The sequence below is a fragment of the Enoplosus armatus genome, chromosome 9 (assembly GCF_043641665.1).
Source record: "Enoplosus armatus isolate fEnoArm2 chromosome 9, fEnoArm2.hap1, whole genome shotgun sequence".
NCBI lineage: Eukaryota > Metazoa > Chordata > Actinopteri > Centrarchiformes > Enoplosidae > Enoplosus > Enoplosus armatus.
Genome location: NC_092188.1, coordinates 12,291,956 through 12,312,324, shown reverse-complemented (window position 1 = coordinate 12,312,324; position 20,369 = coordinate 12,291,956). Strand labels below are relative to the sequence as shown.

The 20,369-nt window shown below is 41.4% G+C and overlaps 2 protein-coding genes across 2 annotated transcripts; one reads left to right on the top strand and one right to left on the bottom strand.

The window, feature by feature from the left end:
• Positions 1-3,255: 3,255 nt before the first annotated feature.
• Positions 3,256-7,840, bottom strand: alg2 (ALG2 alpha-1,3/1,6-mannosyltransferase). The gene is made up of 5 exons (XM_070912211.1): positions 7,798-7,840; positions 6,891-7,062; positions 6,642-6,779; positions 5,918-6,085; positions 3,256-4,738 (listed from the first exon to the last, which is right to left on the bottom strand). The coding sequence occupies exons 2-5, from the start codon at positions 7,059-7,061 to the stop codon at positions 3,998-4,000; spliced, it is 1,218 nt and encodes a 405-aa protein (XP_070768312.1). The 5' UTR covers position 7,062; positions 7,798-7,840; the 3' UTR covers positions 3,256-3,997.
• Positions 7,841-8,272: 432 nt separating this feature from the next.
• sec61b (SEC61 translocon subunit beta) lies at positions 8,273-11,680 on the top strand. Its single transcript, XM_070912228.1, has 4 exons — positions 8,273-8,400; positions 8,946-9,043; positions 10,186-10,290; positions 11,111-11,680. Exons 1-4 carry the CDS (start codon positions 8,398-8,400, stop codon positions 11,196-11,198), a joined length of 294 nt encoding a protein of 97 aa, XP_070768329.1. The 5' UTR covers positions 8,273-8,397; the 3' UTR covers positions 11,199-11,680.
• Positions 11,681-20,369: the final 8,689 nt, after the last annotated feature.

The following is a 20,369-nucleotide window of genomic DNA, read 5'->3' as shown; positions in this document are numbered from 1 at the left end:
TGCCAACAAAATAGATATACCCATAACACGCACACACTCCCACATACATCTCTCCCTTCCTCGCCTGAAAACACACACCTAAACATTTCACGGCTATCTCGCCCACACCCCGGCACTGGCTAGGTGGAATTAGAAAACCAACCCCGCGGTCTCATTAATTAATTAAACACCATGTGCCAGTGGCACCTGGGTACCGGTTATCACTGCCACTCAGACACACCGTGATCTCAATAACCACCACACCACAGGGCACTGAGAGAGGGGAGGCGGGAGGCGGGGGGTGGGGGTAGGGAAGGGACATCGATTATTCTTTCACAACTTTGAGCTAAAGACAGTTTCTGCACAGAGCGAAAAGAACAGGAAGAGATGGAAAAGAGACTTTCTGTGTAAAGTGGGACACATTTACACTGAACGGAGCCTGGCGAGTGTTTACTGCTGTGTGTTTTTGTCCGTGCGTCTTTCCCTCCCATACAGGCTCCAAGGGGGCCTTTTTATCATCTTGCCTAGCGGGGCCCCTAAATCACTGCAGCAACGCCCTCCTCATCATCTGCTCTTAATGTCTCTGCATGTGGAAACACTGCAGGAACACACACACAAACACTCTGCTGCTTTCCGATTCTTGCACTGGTAGCATTTTGCATTCATATAACTATCTATAAATGTTTTCTGTGGTTCATTTCTGAGTTCCCCTTCTTTGCTCTTAAAATAAGGTTCACGAAATGTATTCTCTGTATATCACGGGAACTGGAAACTCCTTGTTTTCTTCTTGAGCACCATGTTTTTTTTGTATGTTTCATGAAGGCTTTCAAAAGCCAAAAGCTCCATAATATTTCTCAACCATAAAGGGCCATGTCATCCATAATTAATAAGTTAAATATGAAAATCACAGGTGTTGGACTCGTTTAAAACAACAGCAACATGGATTTCATTAGGTCAAGAGGGAAACACCACATTTGCTCTAATTTATAAACTGAGAACCACAGAGCTTACGCATAACAGCCAAGTCATTAATGTTACGCCCATTTATCGTCTTAAAATATGTTTTACGCACAACCTTTTTACACTGTTTTATGTTTGGTCATCTGGTTTGTTGTTTTGTTTTTATGAGAGCTCACGAAGCAGAGTCCTAAAAACTTAAAATGGCAATAAAGATAATCAACAATATCTCTGTGTCTATTATTGAATGCCCAAGCAAACAACCGAACAAACAGATATATAGAACTGGGATTTCTTAGCCTATACATATACATATATTTCCATGTTTTTAACTCTATTTATACACATCAAAAATATCAGGAGCACTAACATAAATTGACTGACGTCTATCAGTGTGATATTCCAAATGCTAGACTTTAGTATCTATTTAAAATCAAACCAAGGCCACCTGCACTAATTGGACCTATAGGGACAAATCATTTTCAGTTCTGAAAAACAAGTGGTATCGCTGTTGGTTTCTTTGCATTTCAGCTTTTGAAATTGACTCTGAAGAAATATCTGAATCAATATGAGAAGTGGGAATTGAAAACTCAATGCAGGTTAGCCACACATTTTAAACAAACTGAAACAAATATCAGAATAATTTACTTTTGAAGGACTGTCTCACAGTGTGAACCTGATAGAATAGAGCATATATAAGATTAATAGGTAACATATTAGGCTGCATGTCATCTTGAAACGGTCACAGTCAAGGCTATCTGCAGCTAATGAAGGCGTTGCAACTGTTACACAACCGGTTTACAGCATCCTAATAATTGGAAAACGCACTTCAGTCTGTCTGTTGACTTCAGCTCACAGCAACAATGGACCTTTTGGGAAACTGGAACAGCATTTTTGCCCAAATAACAAGCAGACGGGTGAGAACTATTTAATATATCCAGACATGTTTATCCAGATGCAGCAGAGGCTACAGTCCCATCGAGGTATGTGCATGTTTATGTTTGTTGACCATGTTTTCCAGTTTAAGAGTAAAGGTATTTTGGAGACAAGCGCTAAGAAAACTCTGGCTCTAATTTAACGTGTAATTATGTGTGAATCTCAACATGAGGAATCCCACATCATACAGTGAGACTATGTTTTTATTCAGTGCTGAATCTAATTACTTTAATAACTTTGTCCCATATTTTTACAGGTTGCTCTCCAAAAAAAAACAAAAAAAAACCTCAAATCAATTGATTTTATGTCCGTCCACTTTTAATTTCTCAGCTTTCCATCATAAATATCAATTTCTGTGAGGAAATCCAGTGGAAAGAATAAAAGCATACCGTGTGCTGCTCTAACTTTGCTCTTTCTTTCTTTAGATCGATCAGAGTGTGTCCACAGCAGAGATCGGAGACTTGATTGAGTTTGTGCATCCATGGTCAGGATTGTCTCTTTGGGGTGTTTATGTTGGAGAATGCCGTGTTATCCATTTTGGAGTGGGAGGTAAGAAACTGAAGTGTGACTGCATAGGTAGGACTTGCATAAAAACGTAGCAGGTTATTTTACTTTTATGCACTCTTTCTTTACTTCCCCATAACACTAAGATGAGAACATGACGCAGAAAGCCTGCCGCAGCCTTCTTCAACAAATGGTCCCAAAGTCAAAAGGTGATCGTGTTCTGAAGAAGACCAGAATCTGCACACAGCACATTACAGAGATCAAAGTGCCTCTGGGAACTTGCATCAGGGTCAACAACAACAAGCACAGCCTGGTTCCTTCTCCACAGGAGGTGATGAGGAATTGCTGCGAGACTTTTCTGCACCAGGAGTTCAAATACGACCTGATGAACTTCAACAGTGAGCATTTCGCCACATTTGTTCGATATGGCCGCGCTGTGTGCAACCAGGTAGGTTCAAAAACACCTGAGTGAAAGTGATTGAGTGGAGAGGTAAATATTTGATCTATAGTCTGTAATTTAATGTTACTCTTTTTTTAGATTCCCTTTAAGAAAAAAAATGATGCACATGTGGATACAACTGAAACTCTGCAAATGATAATGCATCAACGGATGGAGACAGAAACTTAAGATCTTCTGTGGAGCCTCTTAAGTACATCTGTCATCTGACTTTGTTGATGAGCAAAAATAAAACCCCTTCGCTGCTACTTTGTCTGAGAATGTTTCATTTAACAACTCTAGGCACAATCAAATCTGTTCAATGAAAAGTAAAGAAGGGATGGCACAACATTAACAGCCTTTCTGTGCCTCCACGCTCACCCACAAAATCCTTAGCAAACTCTATCAAAGGCCAAAAAAACTTACCAACAAAGCAAACCCCATAAGAGTCAGGAAACTATGTGTCCTCTTGTTTATTAAGACTTCAGGAATGTCAATAAGAGCATTTCTATACAGTAGGAGAGCTGAGGAGGCCAGCGCGCAGACACAATGACCTTCTGCTATTCTCCTAGTTGATAATGACCCAGACAAAGACACACTACCCATCAGCCAGGCCTCTAATAAAGCCAAACACTCTCTATCATCTGCTAATAACCCCCGCGCAGCAGCAAGAGTCACGGACAGGCCAGCATCTTCTGAATGCAAGGAGGGGAACAAAGCTCTGGGCGGACAGGAAGTAGTGGAAAGCATCCCGCTCATCGATCTGGGACGGCACGTGGTTGTAACTACATTCTTCTTCTTCTTCATCCCCCAAACACACAAAGACAAAGACTACTGTAGAAAAGCAAGAAAAAATAACATACACAGTGCAAAACATTTCACTCTAACAATCAATCCTTTTGGTACGCTCATTTGCTAGGCTCTCGGTTGCTGCGCTGCTTTTCTTAATTGGTATAGAGATTCCGTCCTTTTTTTCCTCTCAGCAACCCCTCCAGGGGAATGCTGATTGATTGTCCTCTAAGTCCTCATAATACCCCTCTGCCTCCCTGCACGTATACAAATACATTCTCTGTTAGAAGACATCCACTTCACCTCTCTGCACACCCCAGTCGCCCACAATTCACAGTTCAGTAGAGGACAATTTTTCCACTGTCACAGTCTCCTGCCTCTCCTCCAGCTTTCACATCACTGGCTCAGCCTGACAATGTACCCATACAGCTGGTCTGAGAAGGCCTGAAGAGAGAATTTATCTCGTACCCTCCTCCTCCCAGCTTGTCCCATGTCCCTGCGGAGCTGAGGCTCCCTACCGAGCCTCTCCATGGCCTTAGAGAAGGCCTCTGCCGTGGGCTCGCACAGGAAACCGGTCTCTCCGTCTGCCACGCTCTCCAGGGGGCCCCCAGAGTTCACCGCTATAACAGGGCAGCAGCAGTACATGGCCTCTACGGGAACTATCCCAAAATGCTCTCTGCTTGGGGTGTACAGCACAGCTGTGCTGCCCCGCAGCAGCGCCACCTTCAGTGAATCAGAGGGGGAGCGCAGGAAAGTGACACAGTTCTCCAAGTGGATCTGCGCTGCCAGCTCTTTCAGTTCGGTATAATGTTGAACGTTCTCAGTAACTCGGTCATCGTAGCCCCCCGCCACCACCAGGTGAATGCCTGCTCTCTGGCCTGGAGGAAGGCTGCTCCTCAGGGCTGCGAGAGCCTCCAGAGCCAGCCCCAGATTCTTCTTCCTCTCGTATCGGTTCAGAGAGAGAAACAGGCAGGAGGTTCCCTCGGGGAGCAGCCCTTCCAGGCCTTGTGCTTCAGCGGACTGCTGGTCAAAGGTATGCGTGTTGAGGGAGGGATAGAGGACATCAGTCTGGACTCCTCTTAGACCATGAAAGGTCTCCCTGAAGACGCCTGCGGTGAACTGGCTGTTTACCAGAATCTGAGAAAGAGGAAGTACAGAGAGATTAGTTCATAAGGATCGCACATATATCACAGGCGTTTTAATTCCGTATGAGTTGGATGACAGCCGGTGGCCTTTGATTATCCTAAAGTCTAGACTAAAAACGAAATGTCAGTTCCTTTCTATCAGGGCCCTGAGCTTTTACAACAGCCTGCCTGTGGAGATCAGGTTGTATCACATTTTAAATGATCACTTTGGTTTATTTAAGCTGTTTATTCTATTACACTACAGTTTTAGCAGTTATCAAGAGCCAAACTCAGTCAGGAAGTGACACTCACCTGTTAAACAACATCTGGATGAGATACAAAATAATTGGAATAATTTGTTTAACGGAGCAGTATTTAATTAGTGTATAATTGCAATCTAATTTGTTTGTAGGCACACAAACTTCATTTGACAACAGAATGTATTTCTGGGTTGTTAATTGCAGGTTTGTACAACACAGCAAACTTAAAACACTGAGCTATAAAAAAATATTATATTTATTTGGGTTTTTTTTTTTTACGGCAACCTGTACCTCTCTCCAGTTAATGTCTTTTATAGTTTGATAGGTGTCTTCATTATATTGCCTAACCCATGTACAGCGAAACACATAGCTCCATCTTTGCATGTTTGCAAGGCATCACATATATAAACAAAAATAAAAAAAGTCTGTATGTAAGTACAGTAGCTCTGTTTTTCCTGAGCTTCCCCTATATTCTATGTCATTCGTATGCAATATGTGATAAGTCGAGAAGACTAACATTACAGTTCTGTAGAAGAGATAACAGGTGATCTACTTGGTTACCGTTTCACTCTTTTACCTTTCTTGACTTTTAAAATGATGATTTACTGCTTTACGGACTGGGATAGCACTGAAAATTCCTGTATTAATATAGCTTATTATATGCATTATAATTATATTATATGCAGTATATGAATCTATAAGTATACGCCTGAGATTTTCTGGCTGGTGCTATAAAAAATGTTGTAACTCATTTTACTGTTAAACTCAGGATTTTAATTTTAATTGCTGCGTCTTTTCTTTATTTCTCTCTGAGCATGTTTTACCACCATGCTATAGAAATTAGCTTTTCCATCTGGATGAAATAAAATGGAAACAGTGACACAATCCCTACCCTGCAATCAGACAGCCTTCAACCCTCAGCCGTTACGCACCATATCAGCCATGCCAGTGGTGCGTTCCTCCAGCCAGTCGATGGGAGCACGGTAAAGCTTCTTCAGGGCCGACTTCCTCTGGGTCAGCAGCTGGTCTGGGAAGTGACAGTAAAACAAAACCTTCTTCCTGTGGCGGGACAGTCGCAGCGCCGGGATACACACTGACACCTGGAGTGCAATGAAAGGGGAAGAATAAAAATGTACATGCCTGCCCTAAAAAAATGTTCCTCCTTCCTGGCTAATCAGAAGCAAATATGGCAGCAAAATAAAACTAATAAAATAAAGCACTAAAAAGTAAAGAATGTATAACTATAAAAGACATACTGTGTTAATACTAAATAATGTATCTTGCCACTAAATAAACATCCTAAGACAAATATTGTAAAAGCTCTATGTGACCTTTTCATGACATGTTTTGGTTGATTGCAGTTTTATTTAATTAAGAAGTGAGACTTCTTCTAGTGTCAAATTTGAATACTGAGTTCTCTCTTTACTCTAACTGTGTGAAAGAGAAAGGTGGTACCTGTATGTATTTGTGTTTAAGACAAAACAGTAGAAAATAGGCAAGGGAGTATCCATTTCATGATGTGGTATAGTTAAAGGGTGTGACACAAAAAGGGAGACACAATGGAAGCTATTCTCTGAGCAACAGAGACAGTTCTCCAAGAACTCCAGCGAGTGAAGCAAACAGACAGATCGTTAGTTCCTGTATGACACAACTCACTTGATCACAGAAGATGACATCGTACTCCACCCCGCTGAAGAAGACCAGGTAGAGGGCCACATAGATCATCCTCAGGTAGGCACACAGGGCATGCAGGTAACCAAACACACTGGTGGGTAGCCAGTCACCCACACATACCTATCAGAAGAGTAATAGAAACAATGAAATCACATGTGTGTGTCTTGTTCTTTGTCTTTGTTGTGTATCTTTGAGGGACAATATTACGCAGTAAGTTGTATGTTAACGTACCACAGGCAGTTCTGGGTCCAGGGTCTCAGAGAAGCAGTGTGTTGGGTCATAATGGGCCGTCCAAATCTGAACGCTACACCCTTGAGACTTCAGAGCGACAGCAGCGTCGACCACCAGTCGCTCTGCTCCACCAATACCAAGGTCTGGATGGAGGAACACCACCCGCGCCATCCTGCACACAAGAATGAATAAAGTTCAAATTGAATCTGGAATATATTTTACTAAAAGACAATGCTGGTTTGAAATACAGTTAAACACATTGTAAGTCACTATATCACAAAGAATCATAGATTAACTGATGAGCGCAGATAGTACAAGGCGTATATTCACAAGAGTTTAAACATTCATAGGAGTGACTGCCTTAACCTGAGATACATCAAAGAGAAAATTCAATTTCAATCGCATTCAAACAATCCAAAACTTGGAGTTTGCGAACACAATAAACATCAGAAGGAACCAGAGACTTATGAAACCACCCTCTGATGCCAATAAGAAAATTTTTTCAGGGCTGCATTGTTGACGAACTTGAATAATTTGTCCTTGAAATTTTGTAACATAATTCAATTAATAATTTTTACCATGTGACGCACTTCATTTCCTGACTATTAACAGAAAACAAATAGATGGCACTGAATTTGCGAATAAGAAGTCAAACTGATAGCAATAACATAAATGAGACTTGTTTAGACTGGTTTAGTTAGCTAGATAACTGTTTGCGTTAGAAAAAGTAGCTTAAGTGCCTTTAAATTAGCTACAGTGATATGATTATGGATACTAGCCTATGTAGTTAGCTAGCTAATGAAATTATAATCCGTTTTAGATAGCTAACCTGGTGGGCAGTTGTCTTTGTAACTGAACACCACAACTACATCTCCATACAATTTAATTATAATATACTTTTGTTTACCTTTGGATCTCTTGGCTACCTTGTCCAAGTTTGGAAACCTGTGATTATGCTCGTCTAGATGCCCGTAACAGCAAGAACTGTCATGAAACTCTACTGTGCGGACGCCATGTTGGCTCAAATCAACCATTGCGATCAGGCTAATCGCGCTGTATGTTGGAACCACAATGGCGCCTGTTTCCTCGACGTAACGAACGCGCTTCCTGTGAGACACGTCTCCTTCAGAGTTAAGGCGGACCCATTATTTGCCTTTAAATTAAACTACAAGTACACATCTATATTTAACATGCTGAAAATACGGATGGGTTTTAATAATACGTTTAACTGAAGCGGCACAAAACAAGCTTCTAAAATAAAGCTTGATTCATTATTTTTGTGGTGAACGCCATTAGCCGGTCAGGCTTCTGGTCAGGCTTCTGCTAAGGGTCCTGCGCTGGTCTTGTGTTTTGCAGTCGTGTCCTTTTTAGACAAGCGTCAGCTCTGTGAGACCTCTTCTCAAGATTTGACCAATTCACACACCGACTGCCTGCTGTTCATTTGACGTGGACATCAGCTTGAAGAGAGGCTCAGGGTTTCAGCTCGCATCGGAACAAATAAAACAAAATGGTAAGATTGTCTGCTCTATCTGAAATTGTTACTACTGTTGAAGCTAATCAGCTCTATTGCACTCAATTGCCGTGGGACCTGAGCTATGGTTTTGCTATCTGTTAGCTAGCTTGCTAACGTCAGCTCATCATTTGTGGACGTGGCTGTCTATCTAGCAACTCAAACTGTCCCAAAACACATATTTTAGGCTGGCCCAGCACTGAATTCATTAATTATATATGTACGTGGACACATTTGGTTCAAAATCTGCGACTTACACTAACGTTATAAGTTGAAAGCGTTGAACAGTGTGGACCAAACAAGGCCTTTGCCATCAGTCTATGACATAAACACAGTGTAAATTACAGTACAGAGTCAAATGTAAGTTAGCTATCTAAGAATAATTGTTAAATCTCTTTATCTGAATTGTGTATGGTAGTTTTAGTTGCATAATGTTTTTGTGAGTGTGTATGTATATATACGTGTGTGACTGAGTGAGTGTCAGAGATTTGACAAACGGTCAGAAAGAGTGTTTATGTGTATTAATCCTGGTGTCGTCCCCTCAGCCTGGACCAGCAGCAAGTGCAACCAATGTTGGGGCATCTAGCCGTTCCCCCAGCAAGACAGTGGCTCCCCGTGCAGCAGGCTCCACAGTCAGACAGAGGTATACACACACATAATGTAACAGACTTTTACCTCTTCATCCAGTAGATAGATTGGTAAACTTTCCCATCAGTGCACACAGATAAGCGACAAATTAAAGGAAAGACTAAATGAATGGATGCAGTAACACAATGAATGAAGATTCTTCCATGTAGGACTCAAGGGTTCACTGAATTGTTTGAGTGTGAAAATGATGCGAATCATTTGCCACGACCGTCACATTCAGCAGAATTCACCCCAGTTGAACTCCTATGGGAAATTTTTGGCCCGACTCATCGGGAAGCTCTCTTGACCACCGTCATCAAAACACCACCCCAGTTCATCACTCCAGTAGAGTTAAGAAGCCAAAAAGCATTGAAGCTGTTGTGGCTACTCGTGGTCTTGATTGTATACTTTACTGTGTACTTTCTTAGACACTGTTTGGTTTTCCAGTCATTTGTCACACATCTGTGCCACCACTGTGAAAAAGTAGCTATTGAAGACCACTTTACATTAAACACAATAGATATGCGGCCATTTGGCCTGCAAACACTTTCCATAATTATTTTCCAAATACCCCCAGCATTGACCCCGCCTGCTCATGTCATGATACTGTAAAGAGTGATTGATGATTTTCAGATAGCTCTTCCCTGTAGTTTTTGTGTTCCCTCTGTAGATTAGAGCAGCAGATAGATGTTGTGCTGTGGGCTTAATCAGTGTGTAATCAGAGGCTCACTGTTACCTCACTCATTATTACCCATTACTATCACCCTCTTCATTACCTCATTAACCTCTGTTTAATCTCATCACATGAGTGAAGCAGCCATGAATCATTCTGCTCTTTCATCACCAGCTACTGCGGTTGGTTACATCCTGAATACAGGGTATAATGGCAAAAATGTCTTTTGTTTTTTGATGATAATGTTCTCAAAAGGTTTTAAGAAACTGATGGATGAGTAAAAGTTATCAGATTTTCACAAAATTGTGTTGTGTTCCCTATAATTGTCTCTGTTAGTTCCCATTTTCTTGTTGCCGCTATATAGGAAAAAACGCTCAACAGTTTAAGATTAAATTAGTTGTCATGTAAAGCCCTGATAATGAGAGATGTTGACCCACACAAACACCTGGCAGTGTCAATATATTTTTGATGTGTGTGTTTCACAGGAAAGCTACCAGCAGTGGTACACGCAGCGGTGGCAGGACCACAGGATCGGCAGGCACCGGTGGCATGTGGCGCTTCTACACAGAAGACTCGCCAGGCCTCAAAGTGTAAGTGCAGTTTATAAAAGTAGTTATCCATACACACACACACACACTCGCAAACAAATTTAGCCTCTGACATTTCATCCACTCACAAACTAATTCTCAGGATTTCCGACACTCGCGCTATCATTAGTGTTATTTATGCTCAGAAGGTGGAATTGGAGGAGTGTTTAATGGCAGGAGATTGGGCAGACGTGCCTCTGTGGTAAAACAAATCATCTCTGAGCGGTGGGTCAGCTTGATTTACGTGTGCGTGTCTATACACACACACACAATATGTGTGTGTTAGGAAAGCGCTACAAGCGCACATTTAGAAAACTCAACTTCATAAACTTCTATTCTGCTGCATCCTTGGCCCTAATATTAGAGAAGGCGTCCTGTCTCCTGGCCATGGTTGATCGATGGTGCTGTGGTGGTTATTGAGTGCGTCTCTCCAGCAGTCGAAGGAGGGCAGACTCGCCATACAGTCCTGTATATCGAGTGCATGTTTGTTCCTGCGTTAGACGCCGGCCTCAAAGCTTCATTAAAGGATCCACTCTGAAAGGTCAACTCAATTACAGCCTCCTGACAGGGGGAGGAGGGGGCCGCTGAGGAGATGGTTGGCATGGCAATGCTGCTACTTAGCGATGCGCCCCTCCACCCCCACCCCCCACTCAGTCCCTCCTTCAGTGATGAGAGCCCCTCCTCGTATCGAAGCTCATCAATAAAATCAGCCACTCCACTAAGACTCTCGCTCTGTTACAGCAAATGACGGGATTTTGTTTGTTTGTTTGTTTGTGTGTGTGTGTGTGTGTGTGTGTTAATCAGTTTGTTCTTGTTGTGACAGCGGCCCGGTGCCAGTCCTGGTGATGAGTCTACTCTTCATTGCTTCAGTCTTCATGCTGCACATCTGGGGGAAGTACACCCGCTCTTAAACCCCGCCCGATGACCTCTGACCCTGCGCCTCGGCTTCTTAACACATTGGATCTGGACCAAACAACAAATGAACATCAACCTTATTCCCCTTCTCCACTATCACTACAACATACACAGACACACCACCTGGATTTTTATGCGACCAGTTTCAGTACATGATCTTCATCTGCACTGACGTTGGTGTCCACGCTGTTGCTTTTGCTCATCCTGTGTTTTTAAGATCTGATGGGGTGAACGGGAGGAAGCCATGCTAGCCCACCTCAGATGTGATGTCTTTGTGTGTCTGTGTGGCCCTTCCTCCGAGCAGCAGCAGCAGTATGTTCCCGCCTCTGCTGCATGAAAGTTCAGTGCAGTGCTCAAGGACATTGTTGTTTTCGGGCCCCAGCAAACATTTTTTCTTGTAGCCTGAATTGCATTGTTTTGTTAACAGCATTTGTACAAATGTAATTGTAATATTGTACAATAAAAAAGTAAAACTCAATGTGTTGGAAATTTACCATTATTTTATTTTCTGAAATAATAACCCTGTTTTGTTGTGAGACATTTCAAGTTGAATTAGCCTAATTAGTTGAATTGTTTTAAAGAGGAAATATGTTTCTTAACCATATTTTCAGTGACGGGTGAGGTAGTGTTCTCACTTTGAACCTTCTGTAATCACCACCAGACTATTGAAAGCTGTACATTTTGCCAAAAGGCATTTACAAACCTTCGTCTCAACAAAAAAGTGCATTCTGGATGTTCATACCGAACAAGGCAATATTAAAGTGTTATGTTTCAGTGTGATTGACAGTTCACCTCTTCACACATTCCAGCTACTTACAACTTATTTGACAGAGGTTTTGGCCATAACTCACTCAGTAATCCTATTCATGTTCTTTTTAATTTGTTGAACTTTAAATGGCACCTAAAGCTGTTAAATCAACGTTAATTGTCTAAACTATTCATGTCGTCCTATGGCTCTGCATGTAACAAGAGTACACAGCATACACATACTATATGTTCTCTACATGAGCAGAACAGCCCAGACTTGTCTATACATATGTGTACCAGCTGCTTTAACGCTTGACTGGATGAAAGTAACTTTTCAGTGTGCATACCTCTATAGAGGTTCAGAGGTATCCGCCTCCAACATGGGCAGCCCCAGGGTTTGTTATCACCACCCGTACTCAAGCTTTTTTCTGCCGCTCTCAATAATTGCGGACAGGCAAAATTAGTTTTTGAAAAGCAGCTCAGTTTCTATAGTGTCAGAGTAATACAAGAAGGCATCCAACGTGCAGGACCTCAGAAAATGACTTATGTCCGTCTGTTCCATACTAACTATATATTAGTTTACCCCTTTTCTATGTGAGTGTCCATTTGAACCAAGTTTACTGCATCTGGGAGAACAGAGCTACAATCAGCTGATATTTTAGGAAAGCATATACCTGCATATCTCCAAAGCACAACAATTTTTTTTTGTTCATTCTCTAAAAAATATCAAATCAAGATTGTTCTTCAAAACACATTTTATTGCACTTTCCTGTGCCAAAAAAAACTGGCTCGCAATTTGTGTTGATGTTAATCTAAAGGCTGATTTGCATAATCAAATGAATCCTGTGTGCATTTAGGTTTTCCTGTAAAATCACTGAAAGACTGCCCCAAAATGTGCTTCATCTGAAATTCTGCCAGGTGTTTTTCCGTCTTTTCCTGAGGGGGGCGCTGCAGACTATTTTCTGAGTGTCACTGGCTCAGAGAAACAGAAATAACTCAGTGTCCTCACTGAGGGAGGGACATGTGCACATGTTCTGTTACCTTGTCAAGCCATTATAATACTGTGTAGTGTAACATGTTTGTATAAACACACTCAGCTACCACAACGTAATCACTCTGTCTGTTTGATAAGCAGACTTTTTAATATTGAGTAAAATCTTTTTTAGACTAACGTCACTATAACTGAGCTGAGTAGAAGAAAAGTAAATGATGAGAAGCAGCGTCAGATTTGATCGTCCACATCAAGTTGAATGTGTGTGTGACATGACGTTCAGTATGATGGCCGCTGCTGTGAGCTGCTGGCTGGCTGTTTTGTAGTTATAGAAGTAGTTCTGGCCCAGCCTGCATCACCAGGTTATCTGTGTTGAATATGAAACGAGCAGCTGCCATGGATTGTGTTTTTGTGTGTGTCAGTGTGTATGTGTGTGTGTGTGTGTGTGTGTGTGAGAGCTTGTACCTTGTGTTAAACGTAGCATTCGGATCCTGTTCATTAATTCATTCAGTTGCTATGGCTCTGCTTTCCCACAGGCTTCCAGTGTTCGTGGCAAACTCGGGCACTCCTGCCACATCACTCTCCCTCTCGTCCCTGTCCTACACACACACACACACACACACACACACACACACACACACACACACAGCGAGATACACTCATAAACTCAACGGCCCAATTCATGGTGGCACAACACGGCAGTGGGCCAGAATAATTCAACATAACAATTAAATATGAAGGAGCCGTGGCGAAGATGTCCCTCAGTGTTCAGGAGTGAAACAGGCCCAGGCAGCATGAGGAGCGCTGCAACCGTCCACACTGCTGCAACCTGTAGTTCCAAACTCCTCCTGACACCGTCTGTACAACTCAGTGTTTCATCGAGGGGTAGAAATGAGGTAAATTAGGCTTTTATTTCCTTAATGCTGGGGACCAGAGTCCTCTGCCTTTGTGTTTTGGACACACATCAATAATGCCCTTAAATCACTCAGTGTGTAAGCACGAAAACGTTTTCTATGTTCATTTTCACTCTCCACATTGTGATTGTTGGTTTGTAGATAATGTGGCAGGGCTTCCACGGTTATGATTGGCCTCTTTAGGTACTCTATTTCTATGTCCTTCAAGTCCTGAGAGCTCTGCCCTAGTTAGTATAAATGTTAGTCAGGTGACGGCTGGATTTTATCCTAAAGAAGGTAGTTTGCCAAAATATTGTTTGTTAATATCAATCATTAAGTCGGCACCTCACTAAAAATAGGTTTGTGTTTCCTTTAATTCTTAAGCAGTCACTCAGTAAACATTATTCATACAGTGACATGGCTTTCATTCAAAGATATGCCCACAAAGTAACATTAAAAAGTCTATTACATTAAATAATAATTTTTAAATGAAAAAAAGGTCAAGAGGAGGATTTTATGAATCCAAGTGCAACTTGATTTTTGAGTTAATGTGGTCTCTGTTTCCAGTTCTCAGTTCTCTCAAGTGAGTGATCTATCCCCTCTGCTGATGAGATTATTAGATAAAAAAAAGGTGTCTGGATCTATATTCATTTCCACTACATCAAGAGAGATTTAATCAACGTGCATGTAAAGTTACCAGACAAGTGGAGCCTTTATCTCTCTCTTATTGTACATAAATCATCCATCAGTTTGTCTCGTGGAAAGAAAGAGAGGAGTGAGAGACGGGAGGAGAGAGAAAGAAAAGAAGAGTTTTCTCTAAAGCGCTTCCTCTCTAGTGTCTCTTTCACCAGAAACCCATATCCTGTGAAGAACCACATGCTTTTACAAGGGATGGTCCCTTACATAGAGAGAGGTGTGCATGCACATGTGTGCACACACACACACACACACACAGTTGAGGGGACCTGTAAATAGGTCACATGTATTTTCTGTTCTACATAACACATGCTGTGGTTTAGCATGGAGGAAAAAGGAAACTGTTTAAGACTGTCAGGCTCTCTCTCTCTCTCTCTCTCTCTCTCTCTCTATGACTATGTCACTCACTCACTCATCCATCACACACATTGTTTATGCCCGGAGATGTTCCTCCCTGCAGGTAAACACAGCTATCAGGATATCAGGTGAAGCAGAGTGCTTAGGATTCGAAACTCTCCTTTTCTTTCAAAGAAGCAGAATATTCTCTTCTTTACATGAGTGTGAGTGCCCAGTCATGCACGCACATATGTCAAGTATGTGTGTGTGTGTGTGTGTGTGTGTGTGTGTGTGTGTGTGTGTGTGTGTGTGTTTGAACAGATCACATGGTTGGTAAAGCGTGGAATGAATGGACGGACGGGTGGAATCGACCCACACTCACTGATCAAGTGAATCCTGAGGGACGTCCCAAAAACTGAGGGTTGGTTAAAGGGATGTAGGGGCACCTGTGACAGGATCTACACTGTGAAGTGGTATGAAAGTGTTACACAGGCCTGTCAGCAAACTAATATAATGTACAGAGATCTGTTTAACAATATATGGTGTATGTATACAAGTATTGACAGTGGTGGAATAAGTATTCAGCTCCTTGAATAAAAGTAGCGATAAAACAATAAAAAAATACTTTGTTTAAAGATAGATTCATGCATTTTAATGTAAATTTGAGTACATAGCTTAAAAAATGTACTTAGCAGCAAAATGTACTGTCTTACTTTAGTCTCAAAAGTAAAAGTACTTATTCTAGGGAATGGTCCTTTTCAAAGTGTTACATTCCTAATAATGTGTAAGAAGTATGTAAATAGTGTTGTGGTCCACGTGACGCTAAAACAGACCATTTTATATACTTCTGGGAAGCTTGATCCACGGAGGGATGCATCATATTTCGTGAGCTTTTTGTATGTTTTGTTTGGACGATTGTCACCTGCAGGATCAGATAAATGTTGAGTGAAATCAAAAGATCTCCGCTTTTACTTCTAAAAGTATAAAGTTGCAGAAAGCAGTTACACCCAAGTAAAATAAAGATTGGCTTTTACTACTTTTTCTTCCTTTATAGCAAAATGGCGTTTGTCAATATTCTCTACTCTGTTGTATACTCGTTTTCTGTTTTTATGCCATTCATGTCCCGTCTTTATTGTTTATTTTACTGTCCTTTAGCTACCTCACTCTGGTTAACCTCCACTTGCTTAAAAAGCACTCTATAAATAAACTTATGTTATTATCATTTATACCAGTACCTCAAAATGCCACCAAAGCACAGTAATAACACATGTACATAGTTGTATAGTTGCTTTCCACCTCTGAGGATCAGAACATTGCATACATACAGCATATCATACATGTTTAACTCTTTTACATTCTCTGTGAACGTGTGTTCATGTTGGACCGCGGCCGCTGTGATCATAAGACCAGTGATTAGTCAGTAGCATAACAGCCAATTGGTGCAACACTCTGTTAATGGCCAGTGATCAGTAGCACCGGCTGGTCTGCTGAGAGGTGAGAGCTTGTTCGCTGTAAAATAATCTGACCCCATGTTCTGCCACCCAGACCACATGGTCGCTGTCATATGAACTGTACAGTATATGGGTCAGGGGGGTCAGAGGGAGCAGGGACACAGAGAGAGAGATGTGTGTGCCAGCTGGAGGCTCCCTGATCTTTCTGGACTTGGACCCTCCTTCAGAGAGAAATAAGAGAGTCAGAGTCTGAGCCAAGGCTGAGTCTGCATCTATCCGTACCTCATCTCTCTCACTCTAATCCTCTCTGTGACACTCGCTCACCTCATGCAATCTGCATGAAAGCTGAACAGTGTGAAGCCCATTCACCCTGCAAAGAGGTGCAGCTGTTATAGGACATAGAAGTCGTAATAACTGCTGACATTTCTATTAAGTTCTGTTGCATCTGACCATTGTGTGTTCCAGCAGAGTTGTAATTGTTAGTTGTAGTCTTGTAAAATAATCTATTTACATGGTTTTCATTTTCAAATATAATGATATTCATGTTGATAAAGGGGCATGCACAGTGACAGAGCTGTTTATTGTAGCTGAGTAGCTCTACCCCTACAGAGAATTATCACCACAGCTCTCTTCACCTTACGGAGCTTTATAGTGAGTTTCAATTCATTGTTTCAGTCCTTCCTGCAACTTTACTGTTTTGATTCACTCTCACCGCTCTCATAGCGTTGTTTCAGCCTCAGCAGGCAGCTCCTAGAAAAAGCTCTAAAAACCCTCTGTACACTACCTGCTCAGCACCAAACAGCAGACAGACATTCAGCAACTAAAGAGCCAGATATCTTCCTCAAACAGAGCTAAAAGAAGAGTGACTATTGGACACAAACACAGCTCCTAATGAATGCTGCTGGATGTGTAAACATTTTCCTTGGCCAAAAAAATCAGGCATTGCAGGTTTAATTTAAAATTCCTTCAGCAACTTTGTTTGGCAAACTAATGTCATATAGGAATGAGTCTAGACAGCTCCCAATTTTGTATTCTCACTCTCCTCTCTGTCCCCCTGTTGTTGTCAGACCCTCCGTCACCATGGACACATTTTTTACATATTTTGTGAGGTGGTTTCCACAGAGCTGGCACTCGCTTTCATGCCTGTTCTGGATGTTGAATGGATAGCGCAAACATCACATATTATAGCTGAGACTGTTTGTGATAGACTACAAATCAATCTTTACATTAAAGTGGATAAAACTCAAACCATCTCTATGTGAAATGATGTTCAGAGCTCTCACACAAAAACATTTCCATCAGTTTAAACCTAAAAGGTCTACTGATTTTCTGTTTGAAAAAGATATGCAAATATGCAAAGCAATATTTGGATGCCTACATTTAAATTTAAATTATATATTAAGGAATCAAAATAAAGTTAAATATTTAGTGCAATGCAGACACAAGAGAAGCATAAAGAACACAAAAGACATAAAGAGAGAAAAGAAACAGAAAGAAATATAAGAACATAAAACTGACAAATGAGACTAGACGTTGTTTAAAAATAGACAAGTCAAATATAAATGGAAATTGAGATCTTGAAGAAGGATATAAAAGCACAAAAGAAAACAAATACAATAGACAGTTGAAGAAATAGAGGCTGAGCACAAGCAAGAGGTAAAACAAAGAGAAAAGAAGAAGAAACAAGGTGCTGGAGAGAGATATGAATAACTACAGGAAGATGGAAACAAGTGGAGACAGTCGATGGTGGGAAAAAAACAAAAGAAATTGAAGAGGTCTATAGTGATATGCAAAGAATTTAAAAGAATGGAACAATGTGGAGGCTCAACTAAAAGCAAAGATGAGAGATGAATGAAACCTTAAAGGAGCAGGAGAGGAAACCAAACATCTCCTTTTTGATGAGAAGACAAGTGGCTCAAACTACAGGAAATTAAAACCTATCACACACTGAACATTTTGTAGAAAAATGTAGTGTAAATGTCAAACCTGAGTGACTTTCTTGTGCGCGTGTGTGTGCGCGTGTATGGGGGGGGTATGATATGGAGAATCCCGGGATGGAGGCCACGTTGGTCCCTGTGACCCTTTAACACACATCCCCACCCATCAGCGGCGAGGCCACGTCAGGCCTGGTGATGCCCCATGTGACTGCGACAAGCATGCAGGGCCAACTGGGTTGTGATGTCATAAGCATGTGTCCCCCAGTCCACCACACCAATCCCCCGCCCCCCCCCATCCACAGGGACACACTGGCCACGGCTAGACTAATTTCGGGAGGATGGATGGCGGGGGGAGGAGGGTGACACTGCTGTGCTGAGTGTCTCAGGTGTCAGCCTTGTGTTCTGTAATATTAAAGACACTGTGTGAGTGTGTGAGTATGTGAGTGTGTGTGTGTGTGTGTGTGTGTGTTTGTAAGTGTGCTGTTTATGTGCAGTGTATTTTTAGGTGACTGTATTTTCCACTCCTTGTGCAGCGCTCGAGGGCAGCGGCAGAGGGGAGAGGTGAAGCAGAAGGTGGGGTTGTACAGTATCTCTTATATAATAATAATGTTCCTTATTAAAATGAATTGATGTAGGCTGAAATAAAATCAGCATGCTTTGAGTTTATTCTATCACACAATTACTTGCAAATAGTTGCAATATTTATTATTCCTTTTGCATTACAGCCTAAAACAGTGCTACATCTAATCCCACATTAGCAGCAGAAATAGTCCAAATAATGACGTGCACAGTCTTTCGTCTTAGGTTTTTATTAAAGATAGAGCCAACAGCTTTTATTTTGAATTTCTGAGTCATATCTATCATTTTCTTGGCTCGTTCATATGTGCTGCGCTCCTAAATCTAAGACTTCCTACATTATATAAAAATAAAACTATATTCTGGGATCAATATTCTGAATGTGGAAGAGCAAAACGAGGTGTAGTCCTTGGCATAGACAAACATCCTGTAGAAGTGCTGAATGGGATAAAATGATATGTGTTCTTTTCTCCAAGAAGTTATATTGTCAGATTTGTGACACCGAATGTTATTGTGTGTGTGTGGGTGGGTGTGGGTGCGCACAAATATTTCAGATGCATGAATTGGGTGTGGTAGATTTTTTAATGGGAAAAGTTTGTCCATTGTTCATTACAATATGTTTCAGTAAGGAATGTCAACATTCAGAATATCTCTCTCTCTCTCTCTCTCTCTCTGCACCATCCCAACAGGTTTGTAGATTACAGGTGTGGCGGTACATATGTGGCTCTTTAGCTGCTCAATGCTCCACTATGTTCATCACCTAGTTAGCTTGTTGCTAACGTTGTCTGACAGGTGGCATAAAGTGGGTTTATCAGAGCTTCTTTACTGAAAACAGCACCCTGCTGCATCTGGAAATTTCACTGATGAGAACAGAGAGAGAGAACTAAAACAGAACATTTTACAGCCCCGAAAACCAAAACAATGAACTGAGAGATGCTATGAAGGGTGGGAAACTGCAGAGCAGAGTGATATTTCTCCATGGGTTCATCAATACGATACACCTTTCGTATTATACATAGTCATTTGTTGTTATTATAAAAACATTGATTAGTGCAACCTTAAAGATAAATGAGTCAAAGGCCAAGGCAGGTAATCTTCCCTCAACAATACATATCTTTACCTTTCATTATGCAAATCTTTGATGCGCAAACAACAAAATATTCTTTGATCATATTACAAATATTTTAAAATAAGTTGTTCAACCTCCTTATCACAACAACAGCTCCTGCCAGGCTACTCAATTTGCATGTAGGCTCCTGCCTGATTTGCATATAGTATGTTCCTTTGGATCTAAGGCATTTTCATTCCTTCTTAACAGGTCTGTCAGGGCAGGTTATTGCCTGTGCTGTGTGTGTGTGTGTGTGTGTGTGTGTGTGTGAGTGCGGCAGGTGAAGGTGCATTACGAAATCTTAAGTGTTTAGGGAGTGGAAGCGCTTAAGGAGTGGGGACATCACGTGAATCGATTTCTCATGCAATACAAGCCCCCAACTTCAAATATACAAATCTTAGATTTTATAATATATATTAGAGGCCCTTCAAT

Bases quoted from the DNA above. Each gene is read 5' to 3' on its own strand.
- alg2 (XM_070912211.1), bottom strand. From the start codon at position 7,061: ATGGCGCGGGTGGTGTTCCTCCATCCAGACCTTGGTATTGGTGGAGCA. The intron at 6,780-6,890 runs GTACGTTAACAT...CTCTTCTGATAG, and splicing joins TGGACCCAGAACTGCCTGTG to GTATGTGTGGGTGACTGGCT. The intron at 4,739-5,917 runs GTGCGTAACGGC...CCTCTTTCTCAG, and splicing joins CCACTGGCATGGCTGATATG to ATTCTGGTAAACAGCCAGTT.
- sec61b (XM_070912228.1), top strand. The intron at 9,044-10,185 runs GTATACACACAC...TGTGTTTCACAG, and splicing joins GGCTCCACAGTCAGACAGAG to GAAAGCTACCAGCAGTGGTA. The intron at 10,291-11,110 runs GTAAGTGCAGTT...TTGTTGTGACAG, and splicing joins GACTCGCCAGGCCTCAAAGT to CGGCCCGGTGCCAGTCCTGG.